Genomic DNA, 24,395 nt, shown 5'->3' with positions numbered 1-24,395 from the left:
TATAGCAGTGAATCTGTGCCTGCTCGGTTTATCCCACTGTCAGCAGCATAAGTCTAGACACAAGATGCCCTGAGAAATTGTGATAGAGGAGTCACAGATGTCAGCACTGAGCTACTGGAGAAACACACAAATTGGAACTGTAATTAAAGGAGACATTTGAATTTCATCATAACTCCCACATGTGTTTGCTGTCAAATGATGAGATATCAAGCTGTGAATGCACATTCCATATAATACAAAAGAACTGTCTGGACTGTCTGGCAATGTCTCTGCTAGTCACATAGTTAGATTTTAATTCTGTTAATTGCTGCACTCCATTGCCTGACCTGTCCAACTACAGAACATCCTTCATTTCTACATAAATTTAACAAAGTTTTGTTAAAATACATTTTTTTTGTTAATAAAAAGGTTTTCCTAATTTCCCATTGTTCTGCTTCTAGTTTAATATTTAAAGGTACTACTGTAGACCATAAATATTGTTGTTGTTATCTTCTCTGACATGTACAGTATGTGTCACTCACTGTTTTTTCATATATATTTATTCTCTGCATCAAGATGACATGTTTCATTGGAAAGAGATGTAAAGACTCTAAAACATAAGAATAAAAATATCTATGGAATAAATGGTTGGAACAAATGTTCATCATTTTGCTACTGCAGGAATATCTTGTTTCAAGTATGGAGAATTTCACTTTATAAACCTCCGTCTGTGAAGACAAAACAACAGCATGTTTTTAGAACATTTGTGCTTTTATGTGTTGAACTATTTGCTGCAAATGGAAGTCAGAAAAAATGTCAAGTCGTTCATGTTTCTGTTCCAGTTTTAGCCCCACTGTTCCAAATGCCAATGACTAAATTTTAGAATAAGGACTTAAATAAAAATGTTAGCATTTTATATTTAACTAACAATTTTATGACATTTTGCAAATCAGTTATTTTATTTTTATCATGATTATTTATTTGTTTTTATATATAATTTAGCTTCTTGCACCAAAATATGTGTGTTTCTGGAAAAATTATTCTGATTACAACAAAATTAAACAGTATCACCAAAAATGCCACTCAGCATTTTGGTGAAGAGCTGAACACAAAGTCTGTCATCTAGCACCATTAAACTTATAAACATATAAAATGAATAGTGCCACCATCGACATTTGAGAAGTTTTGCTGTTTTTGTTTTCCCCGACTTGCCGATGCTCTTGAACAGTCCTTATTGAGTGAGCTTGAGTACCACCTGTCTCATCGTGCTACCTCAGCACAGATCCATGGAGGCAATAATCATGTGTGAGCTTCACATTCCACTGCAGCTGCTGACAGCATTGTCTGACTCCAAGCACTGACAGATCTAATATTAGTCTTGTTCACAAACTCAAACTTCTCTGTAGAACCCAGTTTTTTTCTTTTGCCTGAAAGTTTTTTTTTTAATATTTTATCTTTCCTTTTCTTTTTTTATTTACTACATGTATCTCTGTTGTCAGCAGTGATCTGCCAGTCTCTCTGCATCAACAAATGAAGCATTTGGTGCTTTCTTGGTCATTGCATGTCATGATTTGATGTCTTGGCTCCCTTCAGCAGGGTATTTGTGTTCTTGGCAAATGTAAGTAAGCAATGAAGCTGCTGATGCTGCTGGCTGGGGTGACTTTTTAGGAGAAACAGGCTTAAAGACAGTGACACACAGTTGGTTATTGGAATTAATTTGTTGAGAAGTTTTTGCTGCTTTTCCAAATTTCCGTTGGAAGACAAGACCATCATGACTGCTGGTTTAATCTTAACTCTAACAACGTGGCAAGCTGTCCATGATGAACTGTATATTGTTTCTTCAACAACATATCATGAAGTTTTATGTTTCTGGTTACAGCAGCAGTGCATTTTGACAAATCACACCCTCTTGCTAAGTTTTATTCAATACTTTGTTCCTCTGATGCTGTTTTCTTGATTTTGGTGAGTGTTTTCTGACTTAGTTCTGCTTGGCAAGGTGAAGGTACAAGTACATATACAGGTACAACTTAACAATGGTGTATTGTAGGGGTGTAACGAGACATTAGGCTCACAGGACCAGAAGAGATGAAATATAAGGTTCACATGAATGAGACAAGATGAGATTTTACCAGTAAGTTTTAAGAAAAATGATTTTGACACAAATTCACCTGAGTAGTGTCTCTACTGTCTGGTTTTGCACGAGTCTTTTCGGAACAGAATGCCTCTTAAACTAAATTCTTTTTTTTTTATTTATATTCAAATGTTAACATTATGAATTTTTATACGCATTTCATAAAACATCACTGAGACAGAATGAACCCAAGGACCTTAGTGATGTTAGAACTATTTTATTTGTTTTTACTGTGCCTAAAATAAGCTCTAGTAAAATTTTGCATTTGCTCCTGAATCTTGTCCATCTGCTGCCAGAACTACTTTTCAAAAACATTTTGTCTGCTCCAGCCAGAATGTTTGATCTTGCATTGCTAATAAGCTGATGACATCTCCTCTGAAAATCAAAACAAGTTTCAAAATTGCACATATAAGAGGGATATACTTGCTTACAGTCACTGGAAGGAATGCCAGGGCACTGAAACGTGTCTGTTTTCCTACTTTAACAAGGTGAGTGGCATGGACATTACCCGAGCTTTACTTTAAACAGACGTCATATGCAATTTAGGAAATTGCATCTGTAAAGTAGTTCGCAGCATCTTTATGGATCATAGAGCCTTTTCATAGGAAACGTTTCAAAGTACCCTGAAAAGTCTATTTTATCACAGCATGAGGATTAATGTGTACGCTGGAGTTTTAGTCTCTCAGACTGCAAATCAAATTTGTGATCTGTGATTTAGAAAATAAATACAATTTTACACGTTTAAATAATCTATTTTTGATAGCCACAGTGTTAATAGGCAAAGGCATGGAATTTAAGCATTTGGAAAGATTTTATTGTGCTGCAATATACTTGCTGATGCACACACTATTGGGTGGAGAAATTCAATACAACCCTCAGGTCTCACTGGTCCTTTCCCAATGTATCCCAGCCACGAGAGAGCCACATCACATGCATATAACACTTGGAAGGCTCAACTCTGAAGACTAAATATGCATCTCCCCTCAGCAGCCAAAACTTGTCTGCAGTGCCTTTAGTCACTTAAGTTTTTGATGTCAGATTCACTTATCTAAGACTGGCACGATTTTTCTAACACCCAGAAAATTCCCAACCCAGAGAGTGAGTCTTGTTATCTTGTTCCTATGACAACAGGTGACTATGAGTCATCATATGTAGTACTGAATGCATGGTCACTGCTATTACCATGGTTTATTGTTTTTATGGTCTTTCATTTTGACCTGTACACTATGTACAATATATCATATGTATTTTTTATGTGTTGAAAATGTGAAAACAAAAAGGTAGATAATAGCATTACATCCATCCCCCTCTTTACTTGTCCTTAAGGCATGTTGGTGTACTGAGACACCCAATTTGAGAACTTCGTTCCTAAATTATACAGTGGGTGAAAGAGATGACAAATATGTCAGCCATGTGCAATACTTTCCTCCTACTGTGTGGACGCAGAAGTGCTTTTGACAGCTCGTTTTATGCCACACTGCACCACCTACTGTGAAAGAGGCATCTCATCCCTGCTGTTTTGAAACCCAACAATCATCAACTCTTTTTCTCATTCATCAGTTTGTACATCCCATATTTTTTTATTTATTTTTTGGCTTTGTCCCTTTTCCTCTCTACACCTGGGATACAACTGGAGGAGCAGAATTTGGGAGAGGGGAGAGGAGCAACTGAAATCACTCATCCTGCTTGTACAAATTGGCTCTGAGTGCTTAAATGATAAATGCTTAGCAATTCTTAAAGGAATGCATATCAGCCGCCTCTTCATGCCAGTCTTAACATTAGATTATCTTATGTTGAGAAATTAGAGTTGTAGCAGTTTAGGTCAGGAAAAATAATTTAAAAAAACAGGGCTTTATTTTTATTTTAAAAGTATTTTTTAACTTGTAAGAGTGACGTTAACTATGTCTCCCAGGCATTTTATGTGTTTAAGCAGCATCTTTGTGAAACACTTATGCCTTTATGTAATAACAAAAAGATGCTGAAAACAACAGCCTTTAGCATATCAGATCTCTTTTTTGTCTTGTGAGGCACTCACGTGATGAATCAAACTCTCTCCAACAAAATGATGAAAGATTTCTGGAGTTGAAAGCTGTTTTGATACCCAAGAGCAATGAGGTGTAATTACCGAAGAGCAGTGCTTCTGTATGTGTTATTCTTACCCTGTTGGCCCTCCTAAAAAACAATATGTCTCCCCGCAGCACAGAGCGTGCATATTATTACGGCAGGCTAACATGATGCCACCCAGAAAGGCTACAGTTTACAGCCTCTTAAAGCCTCCAGCGCAGATGGTTTTAAGCTCCAACGTTAAATATGAAGGTTAATCACTGTTATGTGCTAATTACAAAACAAACTGTAGGGATGAATATTAAAGACATAATCTGATAACTGCAGTGACTTTTTAGGACACATTTGCTGTGAGCTTTATTAAGAAAATGTACAATTATTATTTTTTCTTTCATTCTTTCTCTTTGCATTACGAAAAGCCGAGTCAGCAAATTTTTCTCTTCCCTATGTATATGCAGATCACAAACCCAAAAACATGCACATTAATAAACAAAAATAGCCAATAAGAAAGAACTACATGAACATTCTATAAATCGAGCAAACTTTTTTTACTAATAATGTAAAAAAAGGGAAAAAAGGAGAGAAAAAAAGTTTGGTAATTTTAGTATTTTTTTATATTAAAATTGTAGGGAAAAAGTTCATAGAAAATCAGAATATTTAGAGTGAATGTATTGAAAAGATGACTTACTCATCCTGGAATCTTTACTATTGCAGCTGCTCACACCCTGACAAGATGTAATAATAATGTGGATATTATTTTTTGCACTATTCAGTACTGGGGAGCTAGTGATGAGGATGTAGTTGAGAGACACAATGTTGTCCCTGTGCAGAGCAGCTTGAAGTAGAACATTTCTGAAGAAGTTTCGAAAGGTGCCAATTCAGCTACTGCCCAAAATTCCAAAATAGTTTTGTAATAATTTAAATTAAATGGAAATGCCTTTATTTTGATGTATGAACTGCATTAGAAGTGTAAAGAAAACCAAGATTAAAAAAAAAAAAAAGGTAAAGCTTCTACTAGTGGCTTACTGTGGTTGCCACAGCTGTGTTTGACACCCATGACTGCCAAAGTAATGAGTGGCAGACAGAAACTCAGATTCAAAAGTAAGCCTTACACAAACAGTAGCTGTATATAAACTATTCTATAGAAAATGTGCCAGGTCTTAAAGCTTCTTGAACCGTGAGCGGAAGAAGACTCTGATAGTCAAATATGTGAATTCTTATGTTTTTACAGCATAATTTGTATATGTACCCAAAGGACTCCTGGGAGTCAGAGGAGACAAAACTGTTTAAAAGTTTAGACAGTTCAAAAGTTAGACTGTGTGACATCAGCAGAATGATGTAAGTTGATCATTGTGTGGTGAAATGTCCAAAAATCATAAAATGTAAACTGTAATTGTGTAAAATCCATTAATATATCAAAATATCAGATCAGACATGTAAAGTCCAACTTTACGTCACCCATTTAATTTTTGAACTATGTTTCTACTGTGAAGCTCACTTTACCTATAGAGCTCCAAAGAGGGCTGGGTTTTCTCATGTGTTTTGCCATTGATATCCATTATTTTTTCATGTTGTGCAACCCACCACTACCACTATTCTTGACCAAGCCACCAAAAAAAAAAGAAGGTGTTACTTAAGACAGGAAGGACAGAGGAATTGGAGAATTCAAGAAGTTTTGTTTGTTTCTTTTTTTTTAATGATTTGAATACAAACAGGTAAATAAAGGAAAATAAAAGAGGGAGTTGGCCAGCAGATTATTGTGGTGATCAAAGGCAAGAAGACCCAAAAAGATTATATTATTTTTAAAAGAGTTTTTGAAGAAGAAGAACAAGCAGAAAATAAGAAAGGTGAGGCCCAGGAAAACAAGGAGCAGATGGGGAAAACAGGGTTAAGCAAAGTAAACTGTAATCTGAACAACAAATAGTGACGTAAAGAAGACTAACTCATAGCTGAATATGCAATCTGGCAGCAAGGAGGAGATGGAGGTTTGTACAAATAGAGGGGGAGATTGAGGACGAGAGGCAGCCTGCAGCCTGACACCTGTGCAGCTCAGTGACACTTGATCCAATTCACGTATTCTAGAACAAGACAGACACTCACAGGGTGGAGAGAGGGATACTCCTCAAGAAGACAGCAGGAAAGCAGTGAGACAGAATGCAACATTAGGCCTCCTATTATATGGGATGAAGTGAGTATGGTATATTATATGTGACAAGGATCCTCATTGTGATCACTGTCATGCATAAATCAGCTTTTATGTTGGTAGCAGTAGATAACGCACAGGTCACAGACTAATTGGAAGGTCAGCAGTTTGATCCTAAACTTCTTCAGACTGCATACTAAAATGTCCATAGGCAAAATAAATTACCAACCTGTTCAAATGGTACTGATGTACTTTTTGGTGTGTGTGAGTGTTAGTGGAATAATCATAACTAAACCTATTCAACCCATTCTGCTATAGCAAAGTTGAAAAGTGGAAAAATGAGATAAAATAAGACATGTTGGGTTGTATGGTGTTCAAACTAGAGGTTTTTTTTCTGTGATAGTCTACAGCATGTCTTCTTGTAAGTGTTTTTGGCATGTTAAACATGGAAAATTATGGTATTGTGATGTTTTCATGAAGCTAATTTGGGCAGCTTTGGCCCAGTGGTAGCGAGGTCTTCTTCCAGTCGGAACACCAGGGAATCAATCCCCAGCCACTGCATTGTGTTGAAGACACTGAACCCTTCACTGCCCCCATTATTCTTATTGCAGAATGAATGAGCATGTGTGTGTGAATGGATAAATGAAGAAAACACTGTAAATCTGCAAACCTGAGTGAGGTTAAGAACGAAAAAACAATATAAATGTGGACCTTTTATCATTTTCAAAGAAAATGTAGGCTGGCAACAATGTCATTTCAAATTTTTTGAGCTTTTATTGTGAAACAGATGTGTTTTATGCTGTGAATCATCATGGTTGTTAGACATTAGAAGTATGACTGTGTGTTCAGTGCATATCTTTTTTAGAAGTGCTCTGTGTGTGTAAGAATGAGAGAATTTGGCTTTTAGTGTAAAGCACTTGAGTGGTCAACAAGACAAAACAAAAACAAACGTTCACTCTGCTTTTTTTTTTACTTTAAGAAATGCATTCAGTTTTTATTGTGTTGTCTCTGAAATGTTTCTATCAACTGCAAATAGGTATTTCAAGTTATATTTTCTGCATGTAATGGAGCAAATAAGGTGGGTCCAAGTATTCCTTTTCTACTTATTGTGTGATGTTCACGAATTCTGTATCTTTACAGAAGCTAACACCATGGGTGTTGCACATGTTCAGAAAATGAAGTAATCATCTTGTGCTGCACATATTCATTTTATGAACAAACAGACTCACCTGCAATTCCTAACAAACAGCGTACTTGTGAGTGTGTATGACAGGGTAAATAACTTTGGACAAGCGCAAATTCTTTCAGATTTATTACATTTTCCTTTATTCCTAGTAGAAACTATAGTGGAAATGTTATACTAATTTGTATCGACACATTGCACTGGCAGCATGTGTTCAAGTACATTTGACCACAGCTATTGTTATAGTGCAAGGTTAAGTGCTTGTAAAATGCTTTGGTTAATGCATTCTTGTCTTGTTGAACTGGGTCCTGGTAATAGATTACAAAGTAAATGAGAAAAGGAAATTATTTCAGAGCTTGATAGCCAATCAGTTTTTGCAATTATAGAAAGTCACGCCGTTGCCCCACAGGAGAGCAAACACAGCAGTAGGTCCAGGGTGATGTTAAACATTGTGTAAACCTTGTTAGGGCTTTGGTTCATTGACATCCTGAATAGGAAGGAACTTAATTGGAGGACAGTTATAAAACAGAGACAATGAGATGAAGAAACACAGTGAAGATTAAATGCAAACTTACTGGTTAAAGATCAAAAGTGAAAATTATTTTTTATTGATTTTAATTGTGGGAAGTCATACACTTACATGATGCTAATAGCTGATTAACATTTCAGGACCAGTGTCTCTGCTACTAATTTAAAGCTCAAATCATCTTTTATTCATCAACACACTTTATGAAGTTAGTACTTTTGCAGAGGTGCTGTTTGTTTTTTTCCAAATTGATTTTTCGATTTTAACTGTTATGTAATTTTTTTGTTTGTTTATTTATTAGTGTTCGGGTGTTTTGAATAGCTCCATTCTTACTCTACTAAAGGTGTTAGTAAATATCATTTTCATACATTTCCTTTTATTTGTGTATGTGTAAACGGTTCACATAGACCAAATTTGCAATTTTTTTTTTAACCAAGTCAAAACTTGGTTTCTTAAGAGTATATTTGCATTTAAATCACACATAGACTCTGTAACATCTTGCTCCGTGTCATCTCATGAGAACATGTATTGTAAGAGGTCATCGTCACACAGGAACAGATCCCATTGTGTTTGTGAAAGCAACAGTTTTATTTATTGATTTATTTTTTTGAACTCAGTCATGGTCTCGCTGACAGCACTTGCAGGGACCAGTTGAAGTAACAGTCACACAATAACACACAATGGCACAGATTTGAGGAGCAGTGCCTCGCTTCAAATCTCTGAGATTCATTTTGTCTGTTTACAATAAAATGCCTTCCCACCAGTGGAGCCTGTTTGCACTTAAGCCTTTTGTCTCTGTATTTTATGTCTTTGTTTGTGTATGTGTGCGTTTTCTCTTTTCATGTGCACTTGTGCATTATTGTGTAGTTACCCAGCGTGTTTACAAAAACGTGTGACAAATTAAAGGGAAAATTTGTAGCCTTGATCCTTACAGTGAGAGGATGCAGTGGTTCTTTTTCGTTAATCTGCAAGGAGCATGTTGCTCACATGCTTTGGGTCTGCTTGTCCTCTTTGATGGAAAGATGTCTGCAAATTATGCAAAGTTGTTTTGAGTGATTACATCGCCATACACTGAAACAACTCTCAACCTGAAGGGAGCGGCCTCTTTCAGGATGACAACGGCTTCATCCACATAACAACACCAGGGTCACTGAATGGTTGGATGAGTGGGAAAATTATGTGAATCATTTACTTTGGCCTTTAACGTCACAATCATCTCAACTCAATCAAACACCTGGGAACAATTTTGGATGATAAACATCGGAATCACAACAAAATGAGGAAACTTTTTTTTTTTTTTAAGACTAGCGTTCCATACCCCAAATAATACGGTACATACTCCACAGTCTAGATACAGTAATGCAGTTTAGGTAAGTTCTAGTAGAATGTGATGAAAACAAAAACACGTTTCATTAAAATGCTTTATGTTGCTTTTTTCTTTTATTCTTCACTTCGATAATATAGGCATACAGTTTTCATTGTGTGATTGCGGCAGATATAGCACTGTGCAAAAGTTTTAAACCAGCACAAAGACAGACTTTCCCGTAATCTTTTTAAGTGGTTTTGATTAACGGTTTTCCAGGCTTTCAGAAGGTCCCTTAAAATTTTCAAACATAAGTAGATTTATACTCATTTTGCCTAGTTCTTGTACCTGGACACGTGCAGCGTGCATTTAAAAAATAGTAGAATGAAGAACTAGAAGACAATAATAGCTAATAGCTTTTTGTGAATCACTTTGTTGCTACTAAAATGCTATATTTTTGTGTCAAACTGTTATCTTTAGTATTTTCCTAAGATTCATCAAAAAACGTGGGAACAAATTGTGTTTTTGTGTTAAGCTACTAATAACAAAGACCATAAAGATCTAATTTATTTATTTATTTATTGATAAGTTGTCTGTTATGTCTTGACAACATTGGCTTTTATTTCTGAATAATGGATGATAATTGGTCAGCATTAAACAGCTTTACAACCAAGAAACATTTCTCCAAATGATCAGGTACAAGCACTGGAAATGAGTGAAAAAAAAAACAACCAAAGACCAAAAAAATGCTCAAGATTCTTTTAAAGATTATAAGAAAGTCTGGCTCTAGTAAAATAAAATATATAAAAAGGGTGCTAACTCAAGGTTATTGCACGGAACTCTATGTTTTACAGTCTTTAGGTCAATCAGTATGTGAATTTACAAACATAAAGAACAAAATACAGCATTAAAATCAACGTCTCTGATTCATCCTGGACTCCACAATAATCATTTTTTTAACACTAGTAAAGTTTTTTTTTTATCATCTCAACATTATAATTTATTTTTACCAACCTTGTTTTGACAGAGAGCTCATGGCCTCTTTGAGCTTATGCTTATTCATGCTCACCACCTCCAGACAAATTAGTTTCTTAGAGTTGCCCTCGACTGTAGGCCCAGCCGAAGCACAGCTGTTACAACTAACTGCAGCACTTCAAAAGTCTCCCAGCAGTATGAATCATTCCATTTGACAAATATATTCAGGATTCAGTGCAGATGATGAAGCACCTAATCATCCTTTACCCTCATTAATGAAACTCTGAGCAGAATGCAGTAGATTTTAAAATCAGACTTAAGCAGAGCTATACATTTCTGTCACTGCAGGCAAAATCTAAACTAATGATCATATCATTGTTCTTCTCTCCCCCTCCCCAACTTCTGGCTTGTCATGCACTGCTAATATGGACATCCACGCAGGCTCAGGTCAGTGCCATTCATTGTGTACATATACTCTGCTTTAGCTAATGAGAACAAACTGCATGCCAGATCTGTCCAAGTCACACACACTGCTGTCTCCACTGGTCCTTTAGTCTGAGATTAAACAATAGTCTGAAGGACATCCGCTACACGGATGGAAATACCTTGTTTTACATCCCATCTGGATGAAATTCCATCTGCTTTTTACCTCCACTTACCAAGAACATTTCCAAGAATATTTGGTCTTCACTATATTCAGCCCTGTCGGTTATGGTTTATGTAGTCAGTTTAAAAAACCCGAGCAGGGTAATATACTTGTATTGCCTATTTAAAAGAATTGAATCCAAATTGTTTTTTTCTTCTTTAAGAGAGCAAAAGAACAAAGGATAAAGACTGCAAAACCAATAAGTGGATCTGTTCGTGTCACAGATGATTCTAGCTGATTGGCCATTTCAGTTTTTCTGCTTACTGTAAACGTGTGTGACCTTAGGTGTACTTGAAATCAAATCCTCTTCTCTTTTCCTCGTTCTAAACGATGCACTGTAGCACAGCCACTTTAACCTGCCAACTTTATATTATATTGAACTTTATTTACTGTCCGATATCTTGCACGTGGTGGCACTCGAACCAATTTTGTAAGTGCTACGATAGCAAAGTTTCGCAGTTATTTCTCAAAATACAGCTTTAGTGCTCAATAAACTTTGTATATAGTGAGGAAAGGGACTCACAAGTCATTTTTCTGGTGTTTCTAAACTGTGTATCTGCAGTAGTAGTGGAGAAAGTGGGAGTAGGGAAGTTGCCAGTTTTCCCAGCAGGGGCATCTGCAGGGACAGATGGGAGATGATGACGGTGTGTAATAGGCATCTGTGTGGCCCGCAGGGGAGGGAATACTCAACACTCATTCCCACTCGCCAGTCTGAGCACACACACTTCTACACATACACACCTACTGACACACATTGCGGCTTGTCATAGCTTTTTTCACAAACCGTCCTCAGGAGCATACCTTTTTTACTGTGGCAGACAGTTACATAGATTGAGAGTAAACATGTGTTTCACAGGAGCATTGTGCCGGCTGCTCCCTTGGTTCCACAGACATGCCAGATTCACTGGCTGAACGGGGAGAAGTGAATAGGCTCAAAATCCAGCCAATTACATCGTCAGCTGAGAAGACTGTTGCCATGGTCATTCTGGTTTTACACACTCCATGATGTTCTTACCATGTCATACATTATTTTACTTTTACTTCAGTGTGGACAAAACAGTTTTTGCCCCTTTCTTACAACCATAGCATGTAAAGCCCAGTTAGTTCAGAGCGTCTGTTTTCTTTCCAGTGTTGTTCTCCTTGAAATTTGTTTCTCTAAATGTATTTGCATGGTTTCAGTTTTTAAGCCTTTTTCATACCCTGGATGTCAAACAGGGGGCCTCATTCTGACATTCAGCTCCAATAAATCTCAAAGCACCCCTAGAAAGCCCAAGTGTTTGATGTCATGGGTAATTCCAATGGAAGAAGGATGCTAAAACATGTATAAAATCACACATGAAAGCACAAATGATTATTTTCTTCTCTTTTTTTTAATCACACAAGGAAAACCCAGGTGGAACATTGCTTCTAACCAAGAGAGACATCATTAAATAACAATGAAAACTGGAAGTCTCCCAAAAAGCTTTTTACTTTGCAGTACACTAGTCTGAGCTGTACACAGAGCATGCTTGTGTGTTTAATATGCTGTTTTCTATGAGCTAATTTGTATACACTTCATTGATTTTCAGGTTGAACTCTTTTAGCTTATTGTCCTGTATTTATCATTTCGGTCTCTTTCTTTCTGTTTATTTGTGCGTGTGTTTGTCTGTGTGTTTGCTCATGCATAGGTGTATGAAGCTGTGCCATGCAACAGGGAGTGCAGCCAGTATGAGTGGAGGATCGAGCCCTGGTCCATTTGTACCATCAACACTGTGGACGACCTGCCAGCCTGTGGGGAGGGAGTCCAAAGCCGCAAGATCAGGTCAGTGAGCGGGTTAGGCTTGGCACACTCTTTGCCTGGCACCGCAACACACAACTGGAGAAACTGGGTTGGCAATGCTCTTTTTAGCAGACACAACATCTTGTCATTCACACCTGCAGCTCAAAGGCAAAACAGTCAAAACAAAATAATGCTTCACAATGAATGTTAGATCATTTGCAGTTTTTTTTTGTGCCTTTCAGCGACACTTTGAAAAGCCACAGGGAAATGGGAAAGTGCAGACTGATGCTGAATTACGCACTATTGTGAAAAGTAAACACAATGAGTTGAACAGCTGAACTGAACTTTCTTTAAAATTCAGCACTGAATCCAAAAAGAAGAAACAGAATCAACTGTTTGATATTGGTATGAGTGCTGTATGACACATAACTGTAAGTTGACGTAGCTTAACAAAAAAGCACTTTCCTGATTATGAAGAGTTTAAAAGAAGTCCCTAAATAACTCAGGGTCAAGAATTCTGTTGGAGATGATAAGCTGTTTGAGACTGGATGAGTCTTTACTGATAAAACAACAGGCAGAAACATTTTTAGAAATATCTGTGAAAACCAAAAGTAAAAGCTGCCTTCTTAAGTTCTTCATGATAGCCTGCCTACAAAACAACAAAGCAATACCAACTTCATTTAAATTAAAAACCTAGCATTTCTCAAAGGAATGCATATCGACTGCTGTCTTCCATGCCAGATTTGTAAACTTAGATCACCTTACAATGAGAAATTATGGCAATACAGCTGTTTTGCTCAAACCTTGAAAATAACTTTACGTGCAGTGTCATGCAATATTCCTACATCTCCTGGGATCTGTTAGCAGTTGCAGCATGTGTTGTGAATGATTGTCAGCTACAGCCAAGCCAAGGTTTAGCTCAGTATCTGTAAAATTCCCTGAGGTATAAGTCATTTTTATGTTGCCCGTCTTTAATTGGGTTAGCTTCAAAGGTTAATCAGCTGTAGAGACACATCCAATTATTACATTCTGAGAGGTTCATTGAGGGTAGTTCAAAGGTTTTTTAAATATTTTGCTAACAGGCAAACAAGATTGACTGAAAAACTTAATGCCAAGGTTTTAAGCAAAGGTGTTGTGCAAACATTGCATTCAAACAATGTGTTGTGGATAATGTTCAGCTACTACCAAATCAAATTTTAGCTTGATATCTGTAAAAATCACGGCGGTCTAATCCTTTTGTTTGTGTAAGATAAAATTGATTGGTTTAGGGGGCCATCTTGAATTGGGGATTCACTGGTTCTTGAGATATTTTCCTAACAATCAGGTAAAGTTGATTTTAATAGCTTGAAACAAAGTAACTAATCTTTTCAGCATCCAGTGAATCAAAAAACGGTCATAAATCTCACCTTTTACCTCTGAATGTAAACAAACCTTTACACAGAACAATATGGGGCTTTTAGAGAATTTTTAGAATCATTTATGACTTTAACTGGAAAATAATCTGTAAATAAATGTTTTAGTTTAGACCTCAAAAAGATGGAACAAACTATAGAGACTTTAAAAAAAGTAAGGCAACTTTAAATTCTTACCCGAAAAATAAACAAAAAAAGAAATCTATGTTGGCTTTGAGACTTTGAGATGGCTTTAGAAACTCAAAAGGGAATTTAGTTATGACAACCCCAGAGACTAGTTATAAAGCTGTTTTTGCTGCTCTTTTTAGGTGTGTGAAGAAGGAAGCAGCGAGCGGGGAGGACGACAGTGTGGATGATGGTCTGTGTGATCAGGACGAAATGCCACCCAGAGCCAAGGTCTGCTTTTTAGCCTGCCCCAGTGACTGTGTTATGGCACCCTGGGGACCATGGAGCAACTGCCCTGGGGTAAAAATCTTATTTTCTGTCTTGTTTGACACAACTTGTAATGTAACAGTAAGTTTGCTGAGTCATTGTAAAACAGAAAATAAATGTGCATTTCTTGGCAAAGTTGTAAGATTGTTAACTCAAATTTTGCTTTTGTCACTTATTTGTTGGAAAGAATATTTTGTTCTTTTTTTAATCTCATGGCCTATGTATATTATAGCAAATATCATAAAAAAGTCATAAATTTACCTTTTTATCACCTGTACTGAATGAATGAATAAGTGAATAAATGGACATAAAATTGGTTTTGCATCTCAAAACTTCAAAAATCCTAAAATAGTCTTTCAGACTTCTTTTAAAATCCTATTTATAATATAAAAAGTTAATGTGTTTTAGATGATCAAAACTGACTCTGGAAATATCTTTCTTTCCTTTTTACATTTATTAAATTAACTAAAGAGTACTGAAATTATGTTAAAAATATTTACAGTGCAAAATTTTCTTTTTGAGTTCGATTTTCTCTCCTAGATCTTTGAGGAGCTTGTTAAAGATCTTATTATCTAGTTTTTATTCTGAGCCAAAATCACTCTTTTTACGTTTTTGTCACTAAAAGTTGTTTTTTGTACAATTGTAAATTGTTGTTTAATGGTGTGTTTCCATTGTCTGTTAAAGTTTGGCCTCAGGCTTAAACAACAACACATGTACCACAGTGTTTGTAGCTACAGGCTAGTGATCACACTGCCATGTAGTAATGTTATAGGTTTTCTGTCAGACATAACAGTTCACTAAACTGGAACATTGGAGTTAAAGAAGAAGCACGATGGAGGGAAAAAAGGGATACAAGAGACCTCTTAATTAGTGTGTGAGCTTCTGACTGAGACATTTTATCTTATTCTGTTAGTCAGTGTTGATAAAACAGTTTCACTGTCAGAAATTAAAAACAACCAACAATCCATCATAAGATACAGCGATTCTAAAGCAGTATGCTTTATATTTACAGTTAAAAGCATATGGAAAAATACAAATTTTTCCCAGTTTGTTTTGTCAGATAAATATGAACAATGTGTCACTAAGTTACATGCTGTACATCAGGATTGCTACATCTCCAGCCTGTACCTGACTCAGATATTCCTGTACAATCACTTGGTCATGGTGTTCCATTTACACTTTGCCTGCCTGCATGTTGGGTCCTGGCTTATATGGTAGACTCCAGCCTCTATTGCTCTTGTGTTGAAAGCCTGATCTTGTGTTGCAATGAACTGGGAGGTTGGAGCAGCGGTATTGTTCTGTAACTCCTGGTACAGGAGATCAGGGATTCAAACCCTGGGGCAGCCAACCTCCAATGGTTGTATTTATTTTTTCACATTCTTGACAATAACAAACAGCAGCAATGAGTGATGCTGTGTTGGTATCAAGCTCTATATGTTTGAAAAGTCTAGTTTACAGTAACCTTAACTTTAATAGTTTGGAACAATAGACCAAGTAGTTTTGGTGCATAAATATATCCAAACAAGTGGAAATGAAAGTTAAAATGTGTAATGTTACACAAACCCTCAAGTCATGAAACATAAACCTTCATCTTGGTTCAAAATAAAAACATGCTTATATGCTCGTGTTTTCAAAAAAATATAAGGTTATACATGTCTGTATGAGAGACAGTGTTAATAATAGATTAGCATGTATAAGCTGTGGATGGCTTTCCAAAATGTCACTTGTGTTTTAAATTTGTCAAAACCCCAAGGCACAATCTGACAACCAGAATGTTGACTTTCCAGTAGAGTTAAGCTGTTCATTTCTACTGTAATTTCAGACTTTCATCAACAGTAAACATCAGTATATTGCAGCTTTGTCCTCATAGAATCTTCTCTTATTAACCCATACGTTCTGTTGGGAGAAACATTTGTTTCTTGCAAGTACTCTGTTAATTTTACTTGAAGTTACCATAACGGCAGCATGACTGGTTAGAGTTGGGCTTAAAGAGCAACACTGACACATAATACAGTGAGTGAGAGAAAGACAGAATCTAAAGCTATTTTAGTAATTTTATAATTTTATGTTTATCGATTTATTGATTTTGTCTTTTTTTTAATAAACTTTACGTACTGCAAAATAATAAAAACATGTATCTGAACATGGTCCCAATGTTTCATCTGCTGTAACACTTTTGAGCAATGACATTACTGCGCTTTGCAGTGTGTTGCATATATCATACAAATGTGTGCAAGGTTGTGTGAGAATGACAACACATTACCACTACAATGGGTGCAGCTGATTTATGAGCCTCATACTGAGGTTTTTCATTAGCAGCTGACACTGACAGAGGTGCAGGTCCTCGTGCATCAGGTGTGGAGGGACAAATCCAGCTCGATAAAAAGACTTTTATCTTTTTCCCCTTTAATCAGAAGCTCACAGTTTATCCACATTTACATTTCCTCAGGCCATAGATTTTCATTTTTTTGCATAACGTGACTAGAATAAATCTAATCATTCTATCCCTTCCTGATGATACGTATTTCTGATAATTACTCTGTATGTAATTATTACCCCTGAGTTCATCTGCCTTCCTAGATCTCAGGTGATAAGGTTTAGACATATGATTATACAGATCAGTATCACTGATTGTGTATTATCATTAAATCTTAACATTAAACCACAGAAGCATCGGAACATTGGTTTTGTCATACTCTCTGATGATAACTGCTTATTTTCTTAAATTACCGGAGTCTTATACCATTATTATGAGATGTTATCATTCAAAAGTTCACTTTCCTAATTGTTTCAGTGCAGTTTGTTTATAAGGAACAAACGTCATCTCAGAGTGTTCAGCAGAAAAAGTTAACAGGTTCACCTTGCACCCAATTACAGTTCAGTTTGTTGCAAAATCAATACAATCCAATCACAAGCTTTTTGTGCACCTGAAAGCAAAGATGTGATGAAAGTAAAATTCACCAAATACAATTGGTTAACATGTTTAAAAAATTGGTATAATTAACTTTTAGAAATACACTAAATGCATAAGATATGCATATGTTAAGCTGAAACTTAGAAAAGCAGCTCAATGTGTACAAGTCCATGGCTGTAAATCACTGGTAATGTGATTTTTTATCTGGCATGTAATAGTGTGTAGTGTTTTCCAGACATACAATAAAATGATCAAATCTGCTTGGCAGGTTAGAATGGTTTCTTGAAAGTTTAATCTGAATTTGTTTGTTCTTTGTATTGATTATTTTTTTCATTTTTCACTCAGCTGCTTTTGTGATTTCTTTTAAAAACCTTAAAAGCTATTTCTTATGTTTTAACACTTGTCTTTTTTTTGCACTTACTTGCATGGGAAGGACAGTTTAAAATATTTATAATGCAATGTGAGCAGGATTGTAATGGGAATGTTAAATGCACTGAACAAATATCAAACTTCCCTTTTTCTTGTTGTTTTACAAAAAGTGTAAAGTTGTGAATATAATTTATTCCCATTGTCAAAAATGAAAAGGAACATTTGCTACAAAATGAAATATTATTTTTATATTGCCTTAAAATATATTTAAACTTAGTTCTTCCTTGAAAATGACAACTGAACACTGGAGCAGACTCTAGAAAAAGATGGGTTTGCTATAAAAGCCCACGAAACCTAATTAAAGTTACATCTGTAAAGAACACTTATCATACAAGGACAAATACTGTATATAATTTGTTCATGCAGACTATTTTTAACACATGAAGCTTATTCAATGATAGCAGATAACTCAAGATTTTCTATAGCACAAGGCTAAAACATATTAAGTAATTACAACAAAGGATTCTCTGACTCTTAGATTAACAGAAACATTATGTGATGCTTTAATTCATATTTATGTTTAAATCAATTCTTCATTAATATGCATGCAAAGATAGCCTAATTTACAGCTGTTTCTCAACCTAAAGTTACTTTTTCTGTGTTATTATTACAGGAATGTGACCAAGGATCTTCGAAGAACAGAACCAGACACATCCTCCGCCTCCCAGCTTCGGACAATGGAGCTTGTCCAGAATCGGTTCAGTCAGAACCTTGTGTTCTCAACAGTACCTGCTTCACCTACCAGTACAGTGTGTCAGGTAGGATGATGTGCACATAATGACTGAGCAGAGATGGTTGTTAAGCAAAACTGGGCAGCACTGTTTGTGATTCTGCTTTTAAAACTGTTTTAATATATCTGCTTAAAGAGATCACTTAAGAAAACTATTTAAATGGTATACACCCACACACCCACACACACACATTATTGTTTCTTCGTGTTTGTTTTTTTTGCCTTGGGTTTGTCTGGAGACTTGGATTACAGTATATCAGAAAAGTCAATTCTACTGTTCCATTCATTTTTCTATACATCAGAGTGTCTGAATAAATCATTCAGGTTTTTGGCCCCTTGTGACTCCTAAACGGGATAAGAACTGTCTGGTTGAACAGCCTCGTCTTGTGTCTCTGCTCTTAAATTCCAAATGAGAAGCTGCCTAGCAGTCTGTCTTTATCTCTTTGTCAAAGCCACCTGGGCTTACTAAAAGTCTAATTTGTGTCAGATACAAGCAAATGCTGTTTTGTTAGCTGCAATCACAACTGTCAACCCTACCTAATTTTTAAAACTAGGGATGCACAGATACCCCATTTTATTCAAACCTAGTACACATAGTTACATTTGAGTATTTACTGATACATGAAGCGTTTCCATACTCCTGACATAGTTCCCTATCTAAAACCTAGCTGCTCAATTAACCTGCCATGAAGTGGTTTCACGTTTTGTTGTATCAGAACATTTTTATGAAAATGAGTCTGAGTACACACAGACCGTATCCAGTATACCAATACTGGTATTGGTATTGGTGCATCCCTATTTAAAACTTCACTTTTTTTTCTTTGTAATGTTTGGATACTGGTAAAGACATGTAACTGTAAAGCTCACCCACAAAAATTACTCAGGGCCCAAAATCTACGCTCCTGAGCAGATACTCTGTGGACCAGTCTTTAATGCAAATACTACTACTACTACTACTACTACTACTACTACTACTACTTATAATAATAATAATACATATTTTTTTTAAAGGTTATTAGGTCTATTTAGCCTGTTTAGTATTAGATGTTAGATTTAATGTTTATTTATAAATTGTAACTATTTTATCCATATTTGTTATGATAAAATAAGTGGACAATTCTTTGACAAATGTATGATCCATTTGTGTGTGTGTGTGGTTTTAAGTTGTTTTCTTTCTTGTATATTCAGAATGGAAACTGATGAAACTGCTTATAGGTGACAGGAAGATAAGCTTTTTGTTCACGGTCACGGAGGAAATATTGTCACACTCCAAAAGTTGGCCTTTATGTTCACAGCTCTGATTGATCAGAACACCCCACCAAACAGCCCACTCCAACAGGCGGGAAGAGGGCCTCTTGCAGTCCAGAAGTGGCCCACAGGCCACTACTTGATGATCAATGCAATACAGTTTTTTGTTGTTTAGTTTTTTTATTGGATCAGGGTTTGTTTCTGAAGCAGCGTTTAGACTAGGCCTTTTGTCTTTTCCTGAATAACCCTGTTTGTCTCACAGATTTGTTTTTAAAATTTCTCCACATTGCACAGCTGACAGTCAGTGAGTGAAATAATTCAAAAAAGACAGACTAAAAGACTTTCCATAGATACTTTTGCTAACAATGCCAAATAAAAAAAACAGAGTATAAAGACAGATTAAATGCCTGAATACTGAATCAAAAGAAAGAACATTCATAGGCAGTTCAGTCTGTGTGCATGCACCCATCATGCCAGCACAGATAAACATGAAAGAAAGAAAAACATTGTGTTTTATGTTTATGAGACTAACAATCTTCTTAATACAATCTGAAAGCGGCAAGACACATAACAATGTGAAATGTGTCTTCGTGTCCATTACTGATTGGATTACAATAACAGTTGGTTACACTTTCATTTTTCATTTATTTTGAGTTTGTGTTTTTAATTTTTTTTTTCATCACCCAAAATTAAATATTTGTTTGATTTTTTTAAAGTTAACAAGTAATGTTAAAAGTTATGTCAGTTGAAGTTGTCAGGTTACGCCGGAGTAGACCCAGGGTTGCAGGCCACACGAGGAGCTCAAGAAGAACCAAAGGTTTTGTTAAAACGAAGAAACAAAACAAGGCTGTCATGGCAGCAAAAAAAAAAAAAAAGACAAAATCACAAGGAGGATGACACAGAGGGGAACCTGGCATGGCATGAAAGCACATCAGTGGCAGACTGACTGAATGTAAAGGTTGAGGTGGAAGAAAAAGTGGCTGCGGCTGACACTAATGGGACTGGAGACGGGTGAGAGTGGGCGGAGCTGGCTAACTACAGAAAACTACCGTGGCTGGTGGAACAGAGTAATACACAAAGACCAATCAAATGAAAAAAATAAAACAGAAAAACAATAGCAGTAAACACAAGAAGAACTGCCACAACATAACCAAAAACCCAGATCCTGACAAAAGTAATATTACACTTGGAAGGTTTTAGGTTTTTCTTTTCTTTCTTTCTTTTTTCCTTTTTGTTCCCCATGGGTTTAAGTCACCTTTTTTGAACAAATTTTCATATTTGTGTTTGCTTGATTCCATCATGCTGACAGAATATTGACTACCAATTCACAGACGTACAGTATGTGTGCTCAACTTATTGCGACTACCTTAAACCACAGGATGCTGTCATCCACAGAGAGTTCTGTTTTATTACTGCATACTGGATTTGCACCTGCCTCTGAGAGTTTATTTTCTTTGTTCAGAACTGGGCTGAGATTGTTTTTTGCTGCCTTTTTCAGTTATGAGACGAGTGGCAACAAGATTTTAAGTTGGACACAGTCAGAGGGATTTAAAATTAACAAATAAAATCATATTCTGATAAAACTTCCATTGACAGTTTTATATTTTTATTGTAGAGGTCTACAAGAATATATGTTTTATTTCACAAAAATAATTTTGCACACTTTACATTGCTTAATTATATTTTTGAAACGTTGTGTTTTTGACGTTTTCCCAGAAAATCTCAGCATGTTTATTTGACATTAAATGGTGAGAAGCAGGTGCTTTCCTTACTTTTCTGTTTGTGGTATGCAAAAATAGCCACAAGTCAAGTATCGTGCAAATGTCTTACATGAGAATATTGATAAGAAAAAAAGCATTGACTACAAATGAGGTATTTAAAGTAGTTCAGGACCAAAAAACTTACTTTTGCTTTGACACAGATTCACAACATTGCATATCTATCATTTACAAAATTGCATGCGTATAAGAGCTGAAAGGAAGAGGAAAAACCCCAAAGCATGTATGCTGATCTAAGCTTTACTGGACAAAATTTCTGTTTGTTTATGACATTAAAATGAATGTAAATTAACTGTATTTGTGTTGATTCTTCACCTGTCTCTGCATCCTGTCTCCTGATCTTCTTTGGGCTCCGTTGTCATGTTCTCTGGGGCATGGGGAAATGCAGTGTTGAGTTTTGAGATCATACTTGTGATGCTTGGTCTAATTTGTGAGGTCTTTTCCTTGTCTCTGTGGATCAGGCTTAGGATCAGAGCACAGCTTCCCTTGTTGCTAGGCAACACAGTAAATTGCATTAGGACCGAACAGATGATGCCCCGTGGGTTCGTATTAGGACTGGGGGCCACTAAACCCGCCCTCAACATAGCCAGAGGTTTTTCTAACATAGAATGTGAGCTCACATTAGGTGGCATGCATTACATCCTTAAAATAGGTTTTCTGTTTGGCTTTAGGCTCCATTTGTGCACTTTTCACAAGTCACGTCTTGAAATTCACAGAGGAAAGCACAAGCTAGACTAGTTTGAAGATGTCTGGAGAAAGAGTGTCCTCTTTTGGGTGGATTGCATCCATCTCTTGGTGTACAAAGATATGAAAAACCCAGTGGCTTCAACTGTGATCATAAACATAATGTTAGCATTATCTGAAAAAGAATTGTGCGCTCCTTTGTAACCTCATAATATTTCACAACAGATCCCTTAAGAACGGCAAGGTCGATTTTTGTATTTTGCTGTGAAGCATGGCAGAAAATAGCATTTAAACAAAATTCCTGAAACTGCTCATGTATACACCACACCGCCCCCATTCAAGCTCCAACACAATGAGTGAAGCAAACAGGTTGATCAGCTATTGAGAAACATGAAAATTAATACAGACATGCTGACCAGGATTGCTTATTCTGAGACAAAAAAATAAAACGTCTGTTTCAGTTGATTCATATTTTGTGTCAGTGTGTTGGGCCATACAACTGTTGGTGAAGAGTTGGCACAGTCTCACAGCTATTTGCTTTAGTTTTGAACACATTTAGAAATTTTGTGAGACAATTTTTTTTCTCAAAATAATCAAAGATGTTGCAGGTGTCTCAAACTATTCTCAAATTCTAGAGCACTAGAGCTTTATTTTGACACCTGCATGGGAGCTCTTATTTGACAGTAAACATTCAGGGCGACAGTCTGGAAGTCCAGATTTAAAAACCACATTAATGATAAACAAAAGTTATTAAACCTGGTCCAAATCTGCCTTTCTACATTTCAAGTGTACTCAATCAGAGTAAATCACAAATGTGTGGGTGGCTGCCAAGACGGGTACAAAGCAGGCCAAGAAAGGTATGATGTGGGCTGAGGTGGGCAATGAAAAATTGTGCATGGCCAAGAAAACAGTTCTGCAAGCATCACACATGAAAATAGGCTGTGATTTTCAACAATTGGCTACTCTTGACACGGCTGCACAGCTCACAAGTCACTTGGTTGCAAACCCTCATTCAGCGAGACTGCAACAAAAAAACTGCCTATTTTTTCACAGTTTTGAGTAGCAATTAGTCTCCAACAGCCGCAGCCCAGTGAGATACTTTTCTTAGATACTATTCCTTTATGTGCGGTTGAGATGCTCTACCCATGCATGTGTGGGTTTTCTCTGTGTACTCTGCTTTCCTCCTACAGACCAAAAGCAAATATGTTAGGTTAAGTGGAGCTTCTAAATCGCCATTACGTGTGTGTGTGTAAGCATGCATGGTTGTGTGTCTTGTTTGACTTTGTGTTGGTCTCATGTCAGACTGGCGACCTACCCAGCATGTACCCCTCCTCTTGCCCATAAGCCGCAGATAATAGGCACCAGCTCTCCAGTGACCCCCAAACAGAAAAAAAGTGGTTATAGAAAATGGATGGATAGATTGATGGATGGACATGTCTGTGTCACAGTTATTTTCAGTGAATTACTTTTATATCAGTAATTTTGTCTGTAAAATGCTGTCAGATCTCTCGTGAAAAAAGAAAAAAAGACTAATGCAGACTTGATGTTTTTCTCTTTGTAGAATGGAGTACATGCCAGCTGAGTGAAAATGCCATCTGTGGTGGTGGATTACGTTTGCGCCACCTAGACTGTGTTCGCAGTGATGGAAAAGTTATGGAGTTGCAGAAGTGCAAGCAGGTAATGCACATATTATTCCCATTCTGAATGTAAGTCACTTGTTTGTCTTATTTTTTCTATAATAGACAGAAGGTTAAAAGCAACTAATTAAGACAGTTTTAGTGTAATGTTTGTCCTCATAGTTTGTGTTTTGTGCTGTAAATTTACAGTGTAAGCACTGTATACAATATCCCGGCTTTGAAACAACAACAAAACAAAAAAACAATTTGTGGTGAAGAACTAAAATGTGCAATAATATTGTTTTCATGAAAGCAGTCCACATTGTAAGTGAATCTAACTCTGGAGAGCAAGCTATATTTTACTCTAAAAGATGGCTTAATTTAGCTTTTTTTTTTTTTCAAATGAAGAGATATTGATAGTTCTTGCTGCGCTGCAGCTCCTG

The 24,395-nt window shown here is 36.4% G+C and overlaps 1 protein-coding gene across 4 annotated transcripts in view; it reads left to right on the top strand.

Annotated features, from left to right (window-relative positions):
- Nucleotides 1-24,395, top strand: part of thsd7ba (thrombospondin, type I, domain containing 7Ba) — a 188,484-nt gene that overhangs the window by 144,641 nt on the left and 19,448 nt on the right. For 2 of the 4 annotated variants that reach the window (XM_025006907.2, XM_025006908.2), the window contains 5 exons: nt 10,746-10,751; nt 12,618-12,751; nt 14,430-14,586; nt 18,510-18,654; nt 23,898-24,013. In XM_025006907.2, the coding sequence (XP_024862675.1) occupies nt 10,746-10,751; nt 12,618-12,751; nt 14,430-14,586; nt 18,510-18,654; nt 23,898-24,013 (558 nt within the window). The remainder of the gene's footprint in view (nt 1-10,745; nt 10,752-12,617; nt 12,752-14,429; nt 14,587-18,509; nt 18,655-23,897; nt 24,014-24,395) is intronic. The other 2 variants (XM_017420752.3, XM_037976244.1) reach the window with 1 other exon arrangement.

This window comes from Kryptolebias marmoratus, linkage group LG6 (genome assembly GCF_001649575.2).
Source record: "Kryptolebias marmoratus isolate JLee-2015 linkage group LG6, ASM164957v2, whole genome shotgun sequence".
Taxonomy (NCBI): Eukaryota; Metazoa; Chordata; class Actinopteri; order Cyprinodontiformes; family Rivulidae; genus Kryptolebias; species Kryptolebias marmoratus.
The sequence above is the reverse complement of the archived record's forward strand: the minus strand, read 5'-3'. Positions and strand labels throughout refer to the sequence as shown.